Source organism: Symsagittifera roscoffensis, chromosome 10 (genome assembly GCF_963678635.1).
Source record: "Symsagittifera roscoffensis chromosome 10, txSymRosc1.1, whole genome shotgun sequence".
NCBI lineage: Eukaryota > Metazoa > Xenacoelomorpha > Acoela > Convolutidae > Symsagittifera > Symsagittifera roscoffensis.
In genome coordinates this window covers 129,772-152,572 of record NC_087071.1, presented here as the reverse complement: position 1 = coordinate 152,572, position 22,801 = coordinate 129,772, and the positions used below count along the sequence as shown (strand labels likewise).

At 34.8% G+C, this 22,801-nt stretch overlaps 1 protein-coding gene across 2 annotated transcripts in view; it reads right to left on the bottom strand.

Annotated features, from left to right (window-relative positions):
- Positions 1–2,086: 2,086 nt before the first annotated feature.
- LOC134855666 (10 kDa heat shock protein, mitochondrial-like) overlaps positions 2,087–22,801 on the bottom strand; it is a 41,300-nt gene continuing 20,585 nt past the window's right edge. The window contains exon 3 of one of the 2 annotated variants that reach the window (XM_063872234.1): positions 2,087–2,420. In XM_063872234.1, coding sequence (XP_063728304.1) covers positions 2,256–2,420 — 165 coding nt within the window. In that variant the 3' untranslated portion in view covers positions 2,087–2,255. Of the gene's footprint in view, positions 2,421–13,765; positions 15,098–22,801 lie in introns of those variants that run through there. The other variant, XM_063872233.1, reaches the window with a different exon arrangement.

The following is a 22,801-nucleotide window of genomic DNA, read 5'->3' as shown; positions in this document are numbered from 1 at the left end:
TCTCTTCTTGTATGTTGCTACGTCATACACCGTATGACAGTTCGCAAGTTCCTGCTCCATGGTTGAGTCTTTGTCAAAATAGGGTTCCAATACAGGAACGAGGTCAAGGTTTTGAGCATCGTGAATAACAGTATTCCGTATTGCTGATATCCTTTCCCCTTCTTTTTCACCAAGATAGACTTGCTGGGTTTTTTCGATTTGTCCCGATTCATCTTTCTTTAGCAATTGGAAGCAAGGTTCGAGGTAAATTTTTCCGTTGTAGGGTTTTTGGGACCAAGAAAATCTTCCAATTCTTTTATTATTCTTAGCAAATTCAATATGGTTGGGACAAAAATCTTTTCGTGAATTCATTTTTGATTTGAGACTCAGAGTCAACTGATCAGTAGTAGATATTTCAAAATAATGATATTTGTAAATATATAGAAATTAGGAAATGTTGATGACTCACTGTACATTCCAAATAAGGTATTTTTTCCTTATATGGAATAAGAGTAGATGGTGATCCAAATATGGACAATGCGTAGGTGATGGAACTACTCTGTAAGCAATTCCATGTAGATAAAAATTATTTTCAACAAGTAATCGGTGATGGCATCTGCTATGTGTCAAGCATATCCCACTTTTTATTCGGACTACAATGCAAAATCTCTTTTTATCTGTCTCAGAAAATTTTTTTGAAAATTTCATTCTCACCCAAAACTACTGTGTATCTAACCATTCATGATTCTGACCAGTGGAAATTTGCAAATTTCACTTAGTATCAATCGGATAATTGCTTGATCAAATTTTGCAAAGACTAGATAAATATCATTTCTCTTATCAAATTGTTGACTCTATCTATACTTTATACAAATGCAGATTTTACTCCCCTGTTGTTTCATCAAGAGTACAATCACTTCTGCCAATGTCTAGTTTGGTGATGCTTTCGAAGCTATCTTCACTCTATTCTTGGCTTGTTTTTGCAAACCTGAATACAATCACTTCTGCCAATGTCTAGTTTGGTGATGCTTTCAAAGCTATCTTCACTCTATTATTGGCTTGTTTTTGCAACCCTGAATACAATCACTTCTGCCAATGTCTAAATGTACAGAAGCAGAATTTTAAGAGCGAAGCAAAAAATGAATTGTCATGAGTATTTCAATTTCAGCTGGAGATTCATTTCAAAAGAGGTACAAAATGCAATCAGAAAAGGAAGACATATTAAGAGCAAGAGAGAGAGAGAGAGAGAGAGAGAGAAACGGACAGGGATCAAAGATATACTGGTTGCAATTCAGATTATCATAAAACTGCAGCTAAGAAATGTCTAACGTTTACATGTAGGCTGATTTAGATAACACCAAATCATCAATATTGCCACTCTGATTAAATGACACGAGAAATATCAGGAATACAAATAGTTGAGATACTGCAGCATAACAAACGAAACAAGCTCCCGAATGAGGATTGTGCTCATGATGTGGAAGTAAAAAAGGTACATTTCATGACCATAAAACAATTGGTTCATAATGAACAAACATTAGTTGTTTTCACATCAGCTGTGTGTGTAAATGGAGGTTCAGAAATTAGACGATAAGCAAATTAGACGGAGGTACTTAAAAAGAATTAGACGATTTTGCAAAAATGCAATTGTGAGAACATAGACGAAAGTGAGAGATATCAAAATTATTTGCAGACAAATTGCGTGAGAAAAGTAAAATTGCTTGCAGACAACAGTTAAATTTCGGTGTCCAAAAACTTAACAAGTCAATCATGCATAATTTATTCAGGTCAAAACCCCCTGTAAAATTCGGATTTGACATCTTATGTTCTTTTTGTATTTGTGAAACTTCAGTCACAAGAAAACATTTCGTTGGCCTTCCTTTTCATGGATTTTTCGTCTAAAATGTTAGATCTGTATTAAACTTCGTTTTTCTAGAATCCGTCTAATTTGCTCATCGTCTAATTTCCTAGGCCCCGTGTAATTAATGACAAGTGAAGCACATCTTCATTACAACATCTCAATTGATTATACATCAATACTGGTCAGCAGTTTAAATGTTTTAGTCTATGTAGTAGTTTTGAACAATTATCAGCTCAGCTGCTGCTCTTTTCATTTCATTCCAGTTATATCCTTCATTTGCTCGTTTGCATATCTCCCTATTTTGATTGTTCTCTCTGAGCAAATTGCAGTGATGATGATGATGTTTTTCACTATAGTGTTGTTTCCGTTTCATCTCTCCTCTTCTCTTTTATTTGTGTCCCCCTCCCCTCGCCTCTTATGAGTCATCTGCTTCTGTGGGGTGAAATGTGGCCAAGATCTCGGTGTCTCTGAATAGGTGGTAGTCCCTGCCCCCCTCTTCCAACTGGACCTTGGTGCCCCCGAACTCCGGCAGCAGCACCCTGTCCCCCAACTTCACACTCAGCGGAATCACTGACCCCTTCTACACAAACAAACAAACAAACAAACAATCAAACATACAACTAGCCTCTTACCAGCATTGGGGGGATTTGTTAAATTAAAACTACAACTGGCAAGAGTTCGTTTCGTTTCTGTTTGTCAGTCGCCAATGTCTACCATTTTTTGGCAGTACTTTCAAATGGCCGAATATAATTAAGCTTTTCATCATTCGAATTAGTTCCACTTAAAACATAATCAGTTTCCACTCCACTCAATTTTACTCTTAAATTACCAGTAAATTTATAGCAGAAGCGACACTAACAGATAAAATCACTATTTTTCCACCACTCTCGATGAGGGGGAAGGAACTTTGGCTTCGCGTCGTTTTTTTTTCACACAATTTTGAATGTTTCGAGAAAATCTCACAGGGGGTCACATATGGTATGATAATAAGCCCTTCTCCTCGTGTCACGAAAAAATGGTCTTAAAAAAAGAACCCGAATTTTAAAAATAATAAAAAAAGTGCTTGAATTTTTTTGATTTATTTTTTATTTCTTCCTTTTTTTAAGCTATCTTGTTCAATCAGTGTAATTGGGAGAATATGCGGTATATTCACAGCAACCTGATACCCTTGTTATTACGTGACTATTTTGTGCTTATGTATGACGACTATGACTGTGTTTTAAGAATCAATCGACACCCTTACACTGCCCGTATAGTTAATGACTTTATGATGGGGCAATTAACTTTCAACAAAAAACTGAATTAACTAAATTAAAAACCTTTAAGAAGATTTTGACGTAATTTCTTGTTCAGTTGTTTCTTCACAGGTAATTGCAACATATCGATCGCTGGAATAGCTTACCGTGATCGAGCTCGTTGGGAATTATGTTAGCAATTAGCCTAATTGTTGTGATGGACTTGTTAAATAGATATGGTTTCGATAGATATATCTTGAGTGGGGGCTCTCACCGGAGAGATTTTAGAACAAGAAACCGAGGGGATAAAATCAACCAGTTTATCATACTCTTTTTTTTCCAACTGAAATTTCTGATTGTTTTTCCAAGTGTTTCCTTTTCTACGATACTCTATAATATCTAATTTTTTTTTAAATATCTGAACGATAACTTAGAAAAACTTTTCGTCTTCCATTATGCAAAGTCCACTCAAATTGAGAAATTTGTGATTCTGTATCCAAATCTTGCAATTTTGGTAATTTATGAAATTCCAAAACTGTTAGTGAAAATTTCTGGGATTTTTCTAGTAAGACGATATGAAAAAGTCCCAATTTAATTTGAAGCTTTTAAACAAGATTTCTGGAAAACCAATGTTCCAACTCTTACTGCTCAGCTCAAAGTAATTTTAAAAAATGATTCAAGAAGAAGGAATATTTGAATTTAATGACTATAATAACATCAGTCAACAACATTATTGAACATTACAGTTCTCAACAATCATAAAATCTCCCAAGAATTTGGCGAGTTCTTTGAATTTGTTCAAAGAATAGTTAAACATAGGCAACTTGCTTCAAGACTTCGTTCTCTTTTGCGGTGAAGAGTCGAATCTGAATGGAGAGTGGCTTGTTCACACTGTACTTCTTGATTGTGACACACACCCTTCTCTTCTTGTATGTTGCTACGTCATACACCGTATGACAGTTCGCAAGTTCCTGCTCCATGGTTGAATCTTTGTCAAAATAGGGTTCCAATACAGGAACGAGGTCAAGGTTTTGAGCATCGTGAATAACAGTATTCCGTATTGCTGATATCATTTCCCCTTCTTTTTCACCAAGATAGACTTGCTGGGTTTTTTTGATTTGTCCCGAATCATTTTTCTTTAGCAATTGGAAGCAAAGTTTGATGTAAATTTTTCCGTTGTAGGGTTTTTGGGACCAAGAATATCTTCCAATTCTTTTGTGGTTCTTAGCAAATTCAATATAGTTGGGACAAAAATCTTTTCGTGAATTCATTTTTGATTTGAGACTCAGAGTCAACTGATCAGTAGTAGATATTTCAAAATAATGATATTTGTAAAAATATAGAATTTAGGAAATGTTGATGACTCACTGTACATTCCAAATAAGGTATTTTTTCCTTTTATGGAATAAGAGTAGATGGTGATCCAAATATGGACAATGCGTAGGTGATGGAACTACTCTGTAAGCAATTCCATGTAGATAAAAATCATTTTCAACAAGTAATCGGTGATGGCATCTGCTATGTGTCAAGCATATCCCACTTTTTATTCGGACTACAATGCAAAATCTCTTTTTATCTGTCTCAGAAATTTTTTTGAAAATTTCATTCTCACCCAAGACTACTGTGTATCTAACCATTCATGATTCTGCCCAGTGGAAATTTGCAAATTTCACTTAGTATCAATCGGACAATTGCTTGATCAAATTTTGCAAAGACTAGATAAATATCATTTCTCTTATCAAATTGTTGACTCTATCTATACTTTATACAAATGCAGATTTTACTCCCCTCTTGTTTCATCAAGAGTACAATCACTTCTGCCAATGTCTAGTTTGGTGATGCTTTCGAAGCTATCTTCACTCTATTCTTGGCTTGTTTTTGCAACCCTGAATACAATCACTTCTGCCAATGTCTAATTGTACAGAAGCTGAATTTTAAGAGCAAAGCAAAAAATGAATTGTCTTGAGTATTTCAATTTCAGCTGGAGATTCATTTCAAAAGAGGTACAAACTGCAATCAGAAAAGGAAGACAACTTAAGAGCAAGAGAGAGAGAGAGAGAGAGAAAGGGACAGGGATCAAAGATATACTGGTTGCAATTCAGATTATCATAAAACTGCAGCTAAGAAATGTCTACCGTTTACATGTAGGCTGATTTAGATAACACCAAATCATCAAAATTGCCACTCTGATTAAATGACACGAGAAATATCAGGAATCAGGAATACAAATAGTTGAGATACTGCAGCATAACAAACGAAACAAGCTCCCAAATGAGGATTGTGCTCATGATGTGGACGTAAAAAAGGTACATTTCATGACCATAAAACAATTGGTTCATAGTGAACAAACATTAGTTGTTTTCACATCAGCTGTGTGTGTAAATGGAGGTTCAGAAATTAGACGATAAGCAAATTAGACGGAGGTACTTAAAAAGAATTAGACGATTTAGCAAAAATGCAATTGTGAGAACATAGACGAAAGTGAGAGAGATCAAAATTATTTGCAGACAAATTGCGTGAGAAAAGTAAAATTGCTTGCAGACAACAGTTAAATTTCGGTGTCCAAAAACTTAACAAGTCAATCATGCATAATTTATTCAGGTCAAAACCCCCTGTAAAATTCGGATTTGACATCTTATGTTCTTTTTGTATTTGTGAAATTTCAGTCACAAGAAAACATTTCGTTGGCCTTCCTTTTCATGGATTTTTCGTCTAAAATGTTAGATCTGTATTAAACTTCGTTTTTCTAGAATCCGTCTAATTTGCTCATCGTCTAATTTCCTAGGCCCCGTGTAATTAATGACAAGTGAAGCACATCTTCATTACAACATCTCAATTGATTATACATCAATACTGGTCAGCAGTTTAAATGTTTTAGTCTATGTAGTAGTTTTGAACAATTATCAGCTCAGCTGCTGCTCTTTTCATTTCATTCCAGTTATATCCTTCATTTGCTCGTTTGCATGTCTCCCTATTTTGATTGTTCTCTCTGAGCAAATTGCAGTGATGATGATGATGATGTTATTCACTATAGTGTTGTTTCCGTTTCATCTCTCCTCTTCTCTTTTATTTGTGTCCCCCTCCCCTCGCCTCTTATGAGTCATCTGCTTCTGTGGGGTGAAATGTGGCCAGGATCGCGGTGTCTCTGAATAGGTGGTAGTCCCTGCCCCCTCTTCCAACTGGACCTTGGTGCCCCCGAACTCCGGCAGCAGCACCCTGTCCCCCAACTTCATACTCAGCGGAATCACTGACCCCTTCTACACAAACAAACAAACAAACAATCAAACATACAACTAGCCTCTTACCAGCATAGGGGGGGATTTGTTAAATTAAAACTACAACTGGCAAGAGTTCGTTTCGTTTCTGTTTGTCAGTCGCCAATGTCTACCATTTTTTGGCAGTACTTTCAAATGGCCGAATATAAATAAGCTTTTCATCATTCGAATTAGTTCCACTTAAAACATAATCAGTTTCCACTCCATTCACCCATCATGCCTCAATTTGATTCTCAAATAACCAATAAATTTAACCGACACTAGCAGACGAAATTACTTTTTTCCACCAATCTCGATGAGTGCGAAGGAACTTGGATTCGCGTCGTTTTTTTTCACACAATTTTGACTATTTCAAGAAAAGCTCATAGGGGGTCACATATGGTATGATAATAAGCCCTTCTCCTCGTGTCACGAAAAAATGGTCTTAAAAAAGAACCCGATTTTAAAAATAATAAAAAAAAATGCTTGAATTTTTTTGATTTATTTTTTATTTCTTCCTTTTTTTAAGCTATCTTGTTCAATCAGTGTAATTGGGAGAATTTGCGGTATATTCACAGCAACCTGATATCCTTGTTATTACATGACTATTTTGTGCTTATGTATGACGACTATGACTGTGTTTTAAGAATCAATCGACACCCTTACACTGCCCGTATAGTTAATGACTTTATGATGGGGCAATTAACTTTCAACAAAAAACTGAATTAACTAAATTAAAAACCCTTAAGAAGATTTTGACGTAATTTCTTGTTCAGTTGTTTTTTCACAGGTAATTGCAACATATCGATCGCTGGAATAGCTTACCGTGATCGAGCTCGTTGGGAACTATGTTAGCAATTAGTCTAATTGTTGTGATAGACTTGTTAAATAGATATGGTTTCGATAGATAGATCTTGAGTGGGGGCTCTCACCGGAGAGATTTTAGAACAAGATACTTGAATGATTGAGGTTCCACATATTCCAACGGTCTCCCCAAAAACTTTGATGATTGCAGATTCGCAGGCAAAGAAGTTATTTTTCCCTAACTTCAACGTTGTTTCGCTTCCCGGAGGGATTATTCAACACGCTTACAGTTTTGTTCCACCCGCTGATCGATACGAAATAACAACACTATAATTTGGGGGAAACGATCCTTTTGACAACGACAAGGCATCTACAGCCTCCACTAAAGAAATAGTAAATTAACTTTCGGAATTAGCGAATCATTTACTAACGCGTGCGAAGGAAGTGTAATTTCTTGGTATTCCTTTGGCAAGTAACAACTTTAGCAGAGCAAAAATTTGGACGATATTCCAAAGGTCAAAAAAAGCAGTTTGGAAATTCAGAGGATTATCTAATCTCATATACTCACCAAAAGGACACCTGAAGAAAGACAACGTTCATCTTAACGGATTATCGTTACGCGGTATTGAGGGCTTTATGAAGAAAATACTCCAAAAATATAACAAAAAACCGATTTCGCAATAGATAGTGCGGGCCATTTGGAAGTCATTGCGTGTTCTGGCTTCTGTCGTTCTGGATCTACTACGATCTAGAAGTTCGAATCGCCGGTGCTTTTCTTTAGGCTCCACTGGTCTATTTTTGTCCCTGTAACTTGCTCAAATTTGAGGAAGTCACTGCCAGTGCCTATTTAGGCTCTATAAGTGATCTCATCAATCGAATCGAGTGCACTCAAAGTAAACACAAAGATGTTCATCGAAAGTAAAGATATGTCAAAAATGCAAGAAGGATTAACAACACCACCTGATTTAAGATATCAAGATCAAACACCAATAGGAAAAAAGAGACGAACAAGTCAACTAAATCAAAATCCGCTGGCAAGTATTTGGGAAGGGGATGACTTCTCAGATATGATTCAGAAGCGGTTGCTACATCTCTTAAGGCCATGACTCCTGAACTAGTCGAGGAAACAAAATCAACTCTGAAAGTGACAATCCAAAAAATCATTGATGCAGCACTATCTGGAGTGAAGACAGAGCTGACGAATGAAATGAGAATGGCCCGCACTGAAATGAAATAGATCAATCTTTCTTTTCTCCGCAGAACTTTCTCTACCATCAAAGAATGTAAGCTTTCCCTCTGTAACATTTTGGTACAAAGAAGGGTATGATATTTCTGAAATAGAAACCTCCCATTCTCCTTTCAAAAATAATTGTTCAGTTAGAAATTTTGTAAAGGAACTAAGACTATTATTCGTTCGGATAACAATTAAAAGAAGCGTTGGAAACTATTTCAATGGTAAGAGAGTCCATGACAATTGATCGATAGAAAATCAAAATAAAAAACTAATTACCTTTAATCTGAACATTTTCTCAGCTCTTTTTCATAAAATTTTTCCAGAATTTCTTCTTTGTCGAGATCTTTGATGATGTAAGTAGGAACCCTAAGTAGGAGGCTTTTTGGTAAATATTGCCGAAATTTTGAAAACTTTATCTGTAAATTGTGGTTTGTATCATTTTCGGAAAGGAATACCACTCTTTGAAATTCTCACTGTCTCCAACTTCGAATTTTAGTTTTTTATACCTTGTTAGAGGTTTATTGTAGAGAATTGAGAGGAAATCAGTTTTCTTGACATCTCTAGATGATTTCTTAATAGATCTATTGATGCGACAATTCATTCTAGACACAAATTTCGGCAAATTGTGAATGAATTTTTCACCATGATCTTCTATGTAGCGGTAAATAATGTGTTTTAATTATTGAATGGCTCTCTCTGCAAATGCAGCATTTGTTTCACTCATTGTCGAGTAAACTTCAACGTTTTGTTTTCCTTGCAAGTTTTTTTGAAAATTACCCCATATTCTAGTCCTTTATCAACCCAAAGCTTATCAGGAGTGTTTTCGAGAAATCCTGTTTTTGAAAGCTTTCAAAGTGTCTTTGGCGTATTTAGTTTTTATTGTTTGAACTCTGACAAATCGCGAAAAACAACAACAGCAACCAATAAATACTTGACCCCATTGTTTTGACTCGCTAGTTTGTCCACAAATGCCAAATCTATACACCAAATTTCATTGATATGTTTCGAAAAAACTTGAAGCCTTTGGAAACGTCTGATTGGGTGACCAAATTTTGTATACGATTTCTTGGTTTGTAAAAAATATTCTACTTACTTTTTTGACAATCCGCTTGCTTTACTCAAGTTTCGAACAGAACCGTACGCAGCTCCACCCTTAGAAAACAATCTGTTCAGAATTACCTTTTCAGATTTTGAAAAAGATCCAAGTTCCTCTGTCTTTCACTTTGGCATTCTTGTTGATAACAAGCTTAGGTCGAATTTGAGTTGTTTCCAAAATGGTGAAGTAAATATCGGGAAAGTCGGTATTTTTTCGCTTTAGTGCACACACAAAGTCTACAATTGATTATTTTGTGTCTCGATTATCTAATATGATATTTTCTGACTGACTTAGTCTAATTCTAGGAGAATTCAAATTTGAATCAATAAGGTGCTTATTGTTACTCATTTTCAACTTTGCCTTTACTGCACTGTAAATAGAATCAAAATCTTTTGGTAGAACCTCTTCTTCTTCTTGCTTTTGTTCCAATTTTTTTTGGAAGTGTACTTTGTGATTGATAAATTGAGTAAGGAATTAGAACCAACTGATCCATACTATGTCAATCGTTTAATGACAAAAGGAGTGATAACAGATATTATTTGTAAGCCTTTTGGCGAGCTTAAAAACTTCTCCTTTTATGCAGTGAAGTTCTTCTTCGTGTGAGTTCTGATATTTCTCTTCGATATTTTACTACGTCTACCTTTCGAAGATCCTTTAGCTTGCCTCGTAGCAAGTTTACTAGATATTCGCTGAGGAATTGAATGAAACTTTTTGGACAATGGAGAATGAATTGTTTTTGAAGTTTTTGGGAAAACGATTGAAATATTGGGAGTATAGAGACGTATTGTATGCTCATTGTCCAAAAACTTTGTTTCTGTTCCTGCTGGTAGATAAAAGTTTGATTGAAGTTAACCACTGTTTGTGCAATATCTTAGCAAATCAAGTGTTTTTGGAGTTGAAACAATGAGTAAAAGACCATAAGGAGTAGATGTTGCATCTTGATACCACTCTTTCAATTGTGATCCTAGACCTAGTTGTTGACTTTAGGGATTGATTGGTAAAACATCTCTCGGTGACTTGAAAAAGACTATTTGTGTATTTTGTAACTCAACGTCTCTTCCCATTTTGCTTTGATGAAACAAGTTTTCTTTGCATTTGTCCATAAAAAGGTTGATAAAGTTGATAAAAACAAAAATGTTTGTCAAATTTTGGTTGAAATGTACCAATTTTTAACCAATCAAAAAAAAATTCAATTTTCCAGATCCACTCGGTCCAACTAGCGAAATAAAAACTCGTTCTTTGGTAGAAATTATTTTGTTCATAGCTTTGGAGAAGGTAAAATATAACCGATTGTACTTGATAAAATTGCTACCTAAACTGTTGTTTCTTCACATGTTGTGGATAAAATGATTCGAAAGATTGCACATGCTAGTATTAAAACTATGAAAAAAACTTGGCACATAAAAACTAAAAGAGATCTATTACACATACGTCCAAAAAACTTCCATGATTTTCGCTCATGATTCTCCTCATCAAAAACAAAACTTCCTCACTTTAATTGCTTTATCAGTCACATTCATCACCCATCTCAACTTGAAATGAAAAAACTGATATTGATTAAAATTTAAATTTCAAAAACACGATAATACAAAAATATTTAGATTTTTTACAGTTTTTTAGAAAAAAAAATTGAGTACATGTTCTGTATGCAAATTCTTCACTTTCTGCACAGTGAAGAGTATTTGCATGATGAAATGGGTAGCTGCTACATCTCCAACCATGTTCTTCATCTTTGAAAATCAATTTCTGAATTTTTGGGCATGCGTAGTCATCCAAGTTTGTAACCTTTGTTTTCAAAATTTCTGACAGAATTTTACATTTTTCATAACCTTTTGCAAAAAACTCCGTTTCTGGAGCTTTCAAATTTTTTCAATATTTTTTCAAGATCGGTATGTTTTTCATGGCCACTGTTCCAATTGATTTCATGATGATGCTTCGTACAGCAAGCAGACTGATATGTAGCTTTGAACTTTTTGGGAGAAAGAGAGGAATATCCCACAGTTTGTCCATTTTTATAAACTCCTAACTCTTTCACTATTTTGTTTTCAATACACTCAATATCCAAAAGAACTAGGTTCATGATGTTAACTATTTTCGTTAAAGTTTTTGGCTAAAATGACTAACAATCGAACAATGCATATACTGATGAAGCAAAAACTTAGAGAACAACCCAGTCACGTGACCAAGGGAACAAGAACTTGGAAATCTAGGTAAAACATAAAAATTACCCGGTCCTTTTTAAGTAGCAGACTTTACAGATCCAGCTGCATCATGTAAAAATGCATGAAGTCTTAAAATTTTTGAATTTGCAAAAAAATAATCCATTAAGGAATTTCAGTATCCAATCAGGAATACAAAAGAAAATTTTTGGTCCTTTTCTTTCAAATTTATGTTTGGATCCAAAACAATACAGGTACAAAGAAAGTAATTTTTCTTTTTGTATTTGATGAAAAGTCTTGCTTAATCAAATCAAAATTTCTGAGAATTTCATTCAGTTTCTGAACGTTCATTTTCTACAGTGCATTTGTCAATAAGGATACAAGTTTTTTTGAATGTTTCGACATAAGACAAAACCGAGGGGATAAAATCAACCAGTTTATCATACTCTTTTTTTCCAACTCAAATTTCTGATTGTTTTTCCAAGTGTTTCCTTTTCTACGATACTCTATAATATCTATTTTTTTTTAAATATCTGAACGATAACTTAGAAAAACTTTTGGTCTTCCATTATGCAAAGTCCACTCAAATTGAGAAATTTGTGATTCTGTATCCAAATCTTGCAAGTTTGGTAATTTTTGAAATTCCAAAACTGTTAGTGAAAATTTCTGGGATTTTTCTAGTAAGACGATATGAAAAAGTCCCAATTTAATTTGAAGCTTTTAAACAAGATTTCTGGAAAACCAATGTTCCAACTCATACTGTTCAGCTCAAAGAAATTTTGAAAAATGATTCAAGAAGAAGGAATATTTGAATTTAATGACTATAATAACATCAGTCAACAACATTATTGAACATAACAGTTCTCAACAATCATAAAATCTCCCAAGAATTTGGCGAGTTCTTTGAATTTGTTCAAAGAGTAGTTGAACATAGGCAACTTGCTTCAAGACTTCGTTCTCCTTTGCGTTGAAGAGTCGAATCTGAATGGAGAGTGGCTTGTTCACACTGTACTTCTTGATTGTGACACACACCCTTCTCTTCTTGTATGTTGCTACGTCATACACCGTATGACAGTTCGAAAGTTCCTGCTCCATGGTTGAGTCTTTGTCAAAATAGGGTTCCAATACAGGAACGAAGTCAAGGTTTTGAGCATCGTGAATAACAGTATTCCGTATTGCTGATATCCTTTCCCCTTCTTTTTCACCAAGATAGACTTGCTGGGTTTTTTCGATTTGTCCCGATTCATTTTTCTTTAGCAATTGGAAGCAAGGTTCGAGGTAAATTTTTCCGTTGTAGGGTTTTTGGGACCAAGAAAATCTTCCAATTCTTTTGTGGTTCTTAGCAAATTCAATATAGTTGGGACAAAAATCTTTTCGTGAATTCATTTTTGATTTGAGACTCAGAGTCAACTGATCAGCAGTAGATATTTCAAAATAATGATATTTGTAAATATATAGAAATTAGGAAATGTTGATGACTCACTGTACATTCCAAATAAGGTATTTTTTCCTTTTATGGAATAAGAGTAGATGGTGATCCAAATATGGACAATGCGTAGGTGATGGAACTACTCTGTAAGCAATTCCATGTAGATAAAAATCATTTTCAACAAGTAATCGGTGATGGCATCTGCTATGTGTCAAGCATATCCCACTTTTTATTCGGACTACAATGCAAAATCTCTTTTTATCTGTCTCAGAAATTTTTTTTTGAAAATTTCATTCTCACCCAAAACTACTGTGTATCTAACCATTCATGATTCTGCCCAGTGGAAATTTGCAAAGTTCACTTAGTATCAATCGGATAATTGCTTGATCAAATTTTGCAAAGATTAGATAATTATCATTTCATTTATCAAATTGTTGACTCTATCTATACTTTATACAAATGCAGATTTTACTCCAAAATTGTTTCATCAAGAGTACAATCACTTCTGCCAATGTCTAGTTTGGTGATGCTTTCGAAGCTACCTTCACTCTATTCTTGGCTTGTTTTTGCAAACCTGAATACATTCACTTCTGCCAATGTCTAGTTTGGTGATGCTTTCAAAGCTATCTTCACTCTATTCTTGGCTTGTTTTTGCAACCCTGAATACATTCACTTCTGCCAATGTCTAGTTGTGCAGAAGCAGAATTTTAAGAGCAAAGCAAAAAATGAATTGTCTTGAGTATTTCAATTTCAGCTGGAGATTCATTTCAAAAGAGGTACAAACTGCAATCAGAAAAGGAAGACAACTTAAGAGCAAGAGAGAGAGAGAGAGAGAGAGAGAGAGAGAGAAAGGGACAGGGATCAAAGATATACTGGTTGCAATTCAGATTATCATAAAACTGCAGCTAAGAAATGTCTAACGTTTACATGTAGGCTGATTTAGATAACACCAAATCATCAATATCGCCACTCTGATTAAATGACACGAGAAATATCGGGAGTACAAATAGTTGAGATACTGCAGCATAAGAAACGAAACAAGCTCCCGAATGAGGATTGTGCTCATGATTTGGACGTAAAAAAGGTACATTTCATGGCCATAAAACAATTGGTTCATAATGAACAAACATTAGTAGTTTTCACATCAGCTGTGTAAATGGGGGTTGAGAATTTAGACGATAAGCAAATTAGACGGAGGTTCTTGAAATGAAATTAGACCATTTTGCAAAAGTGCAATTGTGAGAAAATAGACGAAAATGAGAAAGATTAAGATTATTTGCAGACAACAGTTAAATTTCGGTGGCCAAAAATTTAACCAGTCAATCATGCATAATTTATTCAGTTCAAAACTCTCCTGTAAATATCGTATATGACATTTTATGTTCATTTAAACTAATTGTTTTGATAGGCATTGACATTTTACGTTCTTTTTGTATTTATGAAACTTGAGTCTTAAGAAAAAATTTCGTTGGCCCTTTCCTTTTCATAGTTTTTTTCGTCTAAAATGCCAGATCTGTAATCAATTTCGTTTTTGTAGCATCCGTCTAATTTGCTTATCGTCTAACTTCCTAGGCCCCGTGTAATTAAGTACAAGTGCAAGCACATGTTCCTTACATCTCAATTGGTTATAAATCAATACTGGTCAGCAGTTTAAATGTTTTAGTCTATGTAGTAGTTTTGAACAATTGTCAGCTCAGCTGCTGCTCTTTTCAATTCAGTCCAGTTATATCCTTCATTTGCTCGTTTGCATGTCTCCCTATTTTGATTGTTCTCTCTGAGCAAAATGCAGTGATGATGATGATGATGTTTTTCACTATAGTGTTGTTTCCGTTTCATCTCTCCTCTTCTCTTTTATTTGTGTCCCCCTCCCCTCGCCTCTTATGAGTCATCTGCTTCTGTGGGGTGAAAGGTGGCCAGGATCTCGGTGTCTCTGAACAGGTGGTACTCTCTGCCCCCCTCATCTTCCAACTGGACCTTGGTGCCCCCGAACTCCGGCAGTAGCACCCTGTCCCCCAACTTCACACTCAGCGGAATCACTGACCCCTTCTACACAAACAAACAAACAAACAATCAAACATACAACTAGCCTCTTACCAGCATTGGGGGGGATTTGTTAAATTAAAACTACAACTGGCAAGAGTTCGTTTCGTTTCTGTTTGTCAGTCGCCAATGTCTACCATTTTTTGGCAGTACTTTCAAATGGCCGAATATAATTAAGCTTTTCATCATGCGAATTAGTTCCACTTATAACATAAACAGTTTCCTCTCCACTCAATTTTACTCTTAAATTACCAGTAAATTTATAGCAGAAGCGACACTAACAGATAAAATCACTATTTTTCCACCACTCTCGATGAGGGGGAAGGAACTTTGGCTTCGCGTCGTTTTTTTTTCACACAATTTTGAATGTTTCGAGAAAATCTCACAGGGGGTCACATATGGTATGATTATAAGCCCTTCTCCTCGTGTCACGAAAAAATGGTCTGAAAAAAAAGAACCCGAATTTTAAAAAAAAAGTGCTTGAAATTTTTTGATTTATTTTTTATTTCTTCCTTTTTTAGAAACTATCTTGTTGAATCTGTGTAATTGGGAGAATATGCGGTACATTCACAGCAACCGGATACCCTTGTTATAACATGACTATTTGGTGCTTATGTATGACGACTATGACTGTGTTTTAGGACTCAATTGACACCCTTACACTGTCCCGTTTAGTTAATGACTTTATGATGGGGCAATTAACTTTCAACAAAAAACTGAATTAATTAAATTAAAAACTTTCAAGAAGATTTTGACGTAATTTCTTGTTCAGTTGTTTCTTCACAAGTAATTGCAACATATCGATCGCTGAAATAGCTTACCGTAATCGAGCTCGTTAGGAACTATGGTAGCAATTAGCCTAATTGTTGTGATGGACCTGTTAAAAAGATATGGTTTTGATAGATAGATCTTGAATGGGGGCTCTCACCGGAGATTTTAGAACAAAAACCTTGAATGAATGAGGTTCCACATATTCAAACGGTCTCCCCAAAATTTCTGATGATTGCAGATTCGCAGGCAAAGAAGTTATTTTTCCCTAACTTCAACGTTCTTTCGCTACCCGGAGGGATTATTCAACACGCTTACAATTTTGTTCCACCCACTTATCGATACGAAATAATAGCACTCTCATTTGGGGGAAACGATCATTTTGACAACGACAAGCCATAAACAGCCTCCACTGAAGAAATAGCAAATCAACTTTTGGAATTAGCGAATCATTTACTAACGCGTGCGAAGGAAGTGTAAATTTTTGGTATTCCTCTGGGAAGTAACAACTTTAGCAGAGCAAAAAAAGTGGACGATATACCAAAGGTCAAAAAAGCAGTTTGGAAATTCAGAGGATTATCTCATTTCATATACTCACCGAAAGGACACCTGAAGAAAGACAACGTTCATCTTAACGAATTTGCGTTACGCGGTATTAAGAGCTTAATGAAGAAAATACTGCGAAAAAAAATCGATCTTGCAGTAGATAGTGCGGGCCATTTGGAAGTCATCGAGTGTACTGGCTTCTGTCGTTCTGGATCTAGTACAAACTAGAACTTCAAATCGCCGGTGCTTTTTAAGCTCCAAAGGTCTATTTCTGTCCCTGTAACTTGCTCGAATTTGGAGAAGTCACTGTCAGTGCCTTTTTAGGCTCTATAAGTGATCTCATCAATCGAATCGAGTGTATGCAAATTAACCACAAAGATGTCCATCGAAAGTAAAGATATGACGAGAGAAGAAAGTGATGATGAAAATGCAAGAAAGATTAAAAACAACACCTGATTTAAGATATCAAGATCAGACACCAACAGGGAAAAAATGAGACGAACAAGTAAACTAAATCAAAGTCCGCTGGCAAGTATTTAGGAAGGGGATGACTTCTCAGATATGATTCAGAGAGCGGTTGCTACATCTCTTAAGGCCATTACTCCTCAACTAGTCGAAGAAACAAAATCAACTCTGAAAGTGACAATCCAGAAAATCATTGCTGCAGCAGTATCTGGAGTGAAGACATAGCTAACGAATGAAATGAAATCTTATATGGACTACGGCAAAAGTCAAATAATTCTGAAAAATCGTTCGGAAAATGAGTTACTTGAGTCGTATAACAGAAGAGAAAACCTGAGGATGATCGGACTACTGAAGCGGTAAAAAGTAACTAGAATAATAGTCAAATTTCTTAACCAAGTGAAACAACAGCAGAAAAGTGATAGAATTGGCGGGTAAGTGAGAACGATAATCAGTGATGTGGATATTTCAATTGAGCACCGACTACCTGCTCACAATCATGGCACCAGACCCATTTTTGTAAGATTTTCCAGAGATCTTTGAGAATTGAGCTGCTGAAAAATAAAAAGAAATTTAAAGATAGTGAAATGCATAAGAACATAGGAGTTTTCGAAGACCTCACTGTACCAAGAGTAAAGTTTTTCAACATGATAAAAACAGATCCAAATTCATAAAATGTTTGGACGGAAGAGGGAACCATTTATTACCGGAAAAAAAGAAGATACAAGAGTTTTTTCAATTAGAGGACTGTTTGAAGGCGGCCGACAACTAAAATAGTAAAATACCAAGTAAGTAATGTACAGTTCTGTTATGATCTCCATTAGCAAACAAATAGACATATTTCTAGTGATTATTTAGGTATAATAAATAAACTAACAATGAATGTGCTACCAGTGAACTCACGATCTCTTAAAAAACATCGCGAGTTAGAATCGCTTGTACAATGACTTGAGTCGCCCCGAAACATTTTAGCTGTAACAGAAATTTGCCTGGATAAAGATGATGTCTCCAAACCGCGACCCTCCCCGTGGAGGAGGCGTTATTTTTCGAAGTGTTAATATTGTGAAAGTTATACAAAAATTAGATACATCTATTTACGAAATTCTAATGTTAGAACTTAGGATAAAAGGTAAGCATTACATCTTTCTCTTAATTAATAACACACCTAGAAGCGAAAAGTTCCTATCCATGTTCAGTTATCGTAAGTGGAAATATTAAAGTTAAACGGAGCAACTTCAACAAACTCAGATGCAATCCAGTCGAATAGATTTGAAATATTAAGCAACTTACCAACAAGAACATCAAAAAATACTCAATCTTGCTTGGATCACTTTTTTTAAGTAAAATCGTTGCAAGGATGCCAGATACAAGTACTATCGCACGAGATATTTACAGATCATTTTCCAGTTAGGATAACAATCGAAACCGACTGTAAACAAATTCAAAATATATCAGCTCACATAAGAGATACTAGTTTTCTCAAATCATCTACACGAATCAAGAATTTCAAATTTGTACTGGTCCATGAATTTCAAAAAATAACAATTAACGAAATAGTGAAAGTAAATGAGGTTTATCAGAAGTTCCATGTGATCATAATGATAATCTTTCATAAATTTGCTCTCATGGTAGTGCGGCGTCAAAAGGAAACAAAGTGTCCTCCTTGGTTAACAAAACGAATTAAGATTTTGAATTCAATTCGTAAAACAAATCGACTCCATCGTTGTATGTGCCACAACAGGACGAATAATTTTACACAAAGATATACTGAATTCAGAAGCAAAGTTGAGAAAAAAATCAAGGTATCAAAAAGGTGCTACTCTATGAATAAATATATGACATGTATTGGCGAGTCAAGGCAACTTTATCAATTTCTCAATTTACTTAGAGAAAATCACAATAACAGCAATTCTATTAATTAGACAAATGAACAACAAAAATGGTAATTTGGAAAAAGCGTCGGAAAAAATTGCAGATAATTTTAACAACTTTTTTTGCAAATGTGGCGGAAACGCTGATTTTAAATATACCAAAGGAAAACTTAGAATTCCCAAACCTTTAATGTCAATAATTTTATACCCAGCCATGTTGAATCAAAACAAAAAAAAATGAATATTCAATTGCATTAGAACCCCCCCTCCCCCATCATTAACACAAAACATCGATGACTCAATTGACCAAACTATTTTTCCATCGGAACTTTCCAAAGCAAAGATTTTACCCATGCATAAAGAAGGTTCTGAACTTGAATTGAATAACTATCAGCCTATAGCGCTGCTATCCTCAATAAAACTTTTTAAATAGAATATATGACTATATTGAGAAATTTGAATTCGATTATAATACACAATTCAGATATATGATAAGGCACGGCACAATTGATGCCAATGCAGAGGTAACTTAAAAAAGCAAAAATTTGATCAGAATGTCAGCCCTACCAGTTTTCTCGATCTGAAAAAAGCATTTGATACAATAGATCAAAGTATCTTAATTGCAAAGCTTCCATCCTATGGAGTAACCAATACCTGCTATAATTGGATCAATAGCTATCTAACAAAAGGAAAGCAATGTGTTCAAATAAATGGCATTTGTTCTTATTATCAAAAGGTTACAAGTGGGATACCCCAAGGTTCAATATTAGGTCCATTACTTTTTCTCATTTATGTTAAGGATCTACCAAATGCATGCAGAAACTCAGAAAGCTTTTTAGTCGCCGATGACACTACGATCATGAGCCTTGACAGTTCTTTAGAAAAGTCAAGTTTTATGCAGTAGTTTAGAATTTTTATGCAGTAGCACAATGGTTCTCAGCAAATAAACTATCCCTAAACATGAAAAAAACCATCCAATTAAAAGAACCAAAAGAGGCGCTTCTATCAATACCATATCTTTTCAAAAATAAAAACTTGTCCACGGAGTTGTCATGAAAATATTTGGAAGTGATTAAAGATCACAATTTGAATTTTAATGTACACATAGACTATGTCAGATCAAAATTGCGCAAACAGTGTGGAATAGTAGCATACACTAGGCATTATGTGCCATCTAGTGTTCTTTTCAAAATTATGAATCAATATTGGATCATTGATGCAATATGGTATTCTGGTTTACAGGTGTACAAATTTCAACGATTTACAACCAATGCTAATTAAAACCAATCTTAATTTCAATGCTTTACAACCACCTCCAATTCTGGATTACGGGCGTACAAATTTCAATGCTTTACAACCACGAAAATTGTTAGGCTGATTGACTTTTCGGAAATTCAACGACAGTATTTCAGACGTTTTTGCCTCAAGAAAAATCTTTACAGTACATGAATTATACATATGTGAGCTATTTAAACTTCTTATATGATCTGTATCCGGTCATCACTCCCAAAAGTATCAAAAAGATTTATTTTGTTTCGATTATCACAGCAGAACTACTAGAACATCGAAAGTTTTTGAAAACAAAGAAAATCAAGTCAAAAATTCAAAAAAAATTCATTGGTATATCGAGGATCCAAACTTTTTAATATCCTTCATCAAAATGATTTGATTCCAATTGAATGCCAATCGTTAAATGTCTCGCAAAGAGTAATTACGTTCATAGAATGAAATCCCTTTTTATTCTGGGGAATTATGATTTGACCAAATTAATTTTTGAATCATTGTTTTCATCCGCAATTCTTTATCCACATTTAAGCCTGCCAATGTTTTTCTCTACGGGGAAGTAAGAATTAAAACTAATGCAACTCTGAGAGGGCCGGCTGCCAGTGCCTTTTTAGGTTCTAATAGTAGAATCTTTCGGATGTGTTGATTTGAAGAATTTGGATTAGCGACATCTTCAACATCACAACCTGAAACGATAAAATGTTCAACCATCTTGCTAAATTTGTGGTAAAATCGATGCGTGATTTTGAAATACACATTTTCTAACCCTCCTGTTTATAAACTCTTGATCTGAAAAAAGGTTGCATAAACATGTCTACTTGATGGGTCTATCACGGCGTTGAGCTCGGAAATGATCATTTGTTACGGGGTTTTAAGGGTACCAAATGACTGCCTAGAAAGACTCGAACCGATGGTGCCTTGTTACAATCAACATAAGCTTAAAGTCGTAATCAGGAAGCATTTTCACGTGTGTTAATTATTGTGACTGTCTATCATACAAGTGTAAACAGTGCTTTGAAACGTTAAGGCACTACCCAGCGACCAAAAGGTCCATGTAGTGTCCCCTGTGGTCAAGGATTTTGCAAATGTATACAATTCTGGTATGCAAATTTTTGAAGAGAAATACATTTCTTTTTTTCTTTCTTCAAACTGAGAAAACAGGATGACTTGTTAACTTCAACGTTCCGCTGAGAAATTTCAAAACTAAAATCCACTTATAAGTTAGAAGGTACTTTATCTTCCACTAAAAATTAGGCTCTTAATTGAATTTCAAAAGATATCAAAACCAAACAAGAGAATAATCAAACTTCAACGTCAAAACGAAAAAATCATCCCTTAATCAGTGTGTTAACTTTGTTCATTGACACTCAAAAGCATGAGCCCATAGTCAGGTGTAGAAAAACTAACGGCAAAAAGTTTAGGCAACTTTTCAGAGCAAGCACGATCAAGCCTAACTTCAAAATATTTCAGAGCAAGCATGATCCAGTCTTTTTCTGACACGATTATGATTCATAAAGGCTCTATTAAACACACTCGACAGAGGAGACATCACTCCACAGATCGAAAGATCTCCTGATCTCCGAATATGGTGCTTCTGGAACCTGATCTAAACTACATTTTATGATTGGATAAATTAGATATTTTACCACTGTAAAGTATTTAATATTAACCAATCATGATCCATCTAACTAACAACCCACTTATTTGTAAGTGCTGAAATTACTTGTAATTTCAGCACCAGAGAGATTTGAATTTAACTTAGAAATTAGTTGCCTCTCCAAGAGAACTTCAGCAGCCGCAATAAACCAGTATACCCTAGATCTATTGAGCCTAGCAGAGAATAGTTAAACAACCTGAGACTAGATAGTATAAGAGTAAGATTAGGATCGGTATTAGACTAAGAAGTTGCACGAATCTATCCGGCCGAAAATAAGATAGCGTGACGAGCAGACGGTGTACCCTATCCGAAATTACTCTACGAGTTAACCACTTCGGTCCTTACTCATCTGGTGCGACCATAAGTCTCGAACTAGACCTTAATAGCTTAGAATTAACCAAAAATAGATTAGAATTTAGACAAAACATTTTCAAAATGTTATACGACGATAATTTAATCGAAATGTCTCTACGACTCAATAGATCAGAGCCAATATTCCGAAAGATAACAGAACTACCCGGAATTGGAAGAAGACCTCGAACCAGAGACGACATACGACAAAGTAGAAACTTACCATATAGTTATATGATAGTACGGCAAAAGCCAACACAAACTTTTATATTTAGAATTTTATTAGCAATGAATTTAGATTTTCATTTGCAAACATAAAATCTTGAAGTCAATCTTCATGATCATTTCAGGCGCTAAACAAAATTATTAATATACAATAACGATTGATAAAAAGATCTCAGATCGTTTTCCTAAATTCTGCAGTAATATATAAAACATGTTTGGAAAATATTTATTGAAAATCAAAACAAAAATTAGTAGCATTACAATAAATTGTTAGTAATCATAATATCATCTGTAGTCCCAGCTTCATCACCTAAACATAACAGCAATCATAAGCTCACTAAACATCATTAAAAAACTAAATCTTTTTCTTAAACAAATTTAAACCATTTTAAACTTAAATTCACTTAATTTTAAAATCAGATCATCAAGGCTTATCCTTGGATCTTAATTAATTTTCTATTTCATTAAATTTAAAACTTGATCATCAAGGCCTATCCTTGGATCAAAAAGAACAATTTTGTTCTCCCCCACCCACTTAGCTAGTGT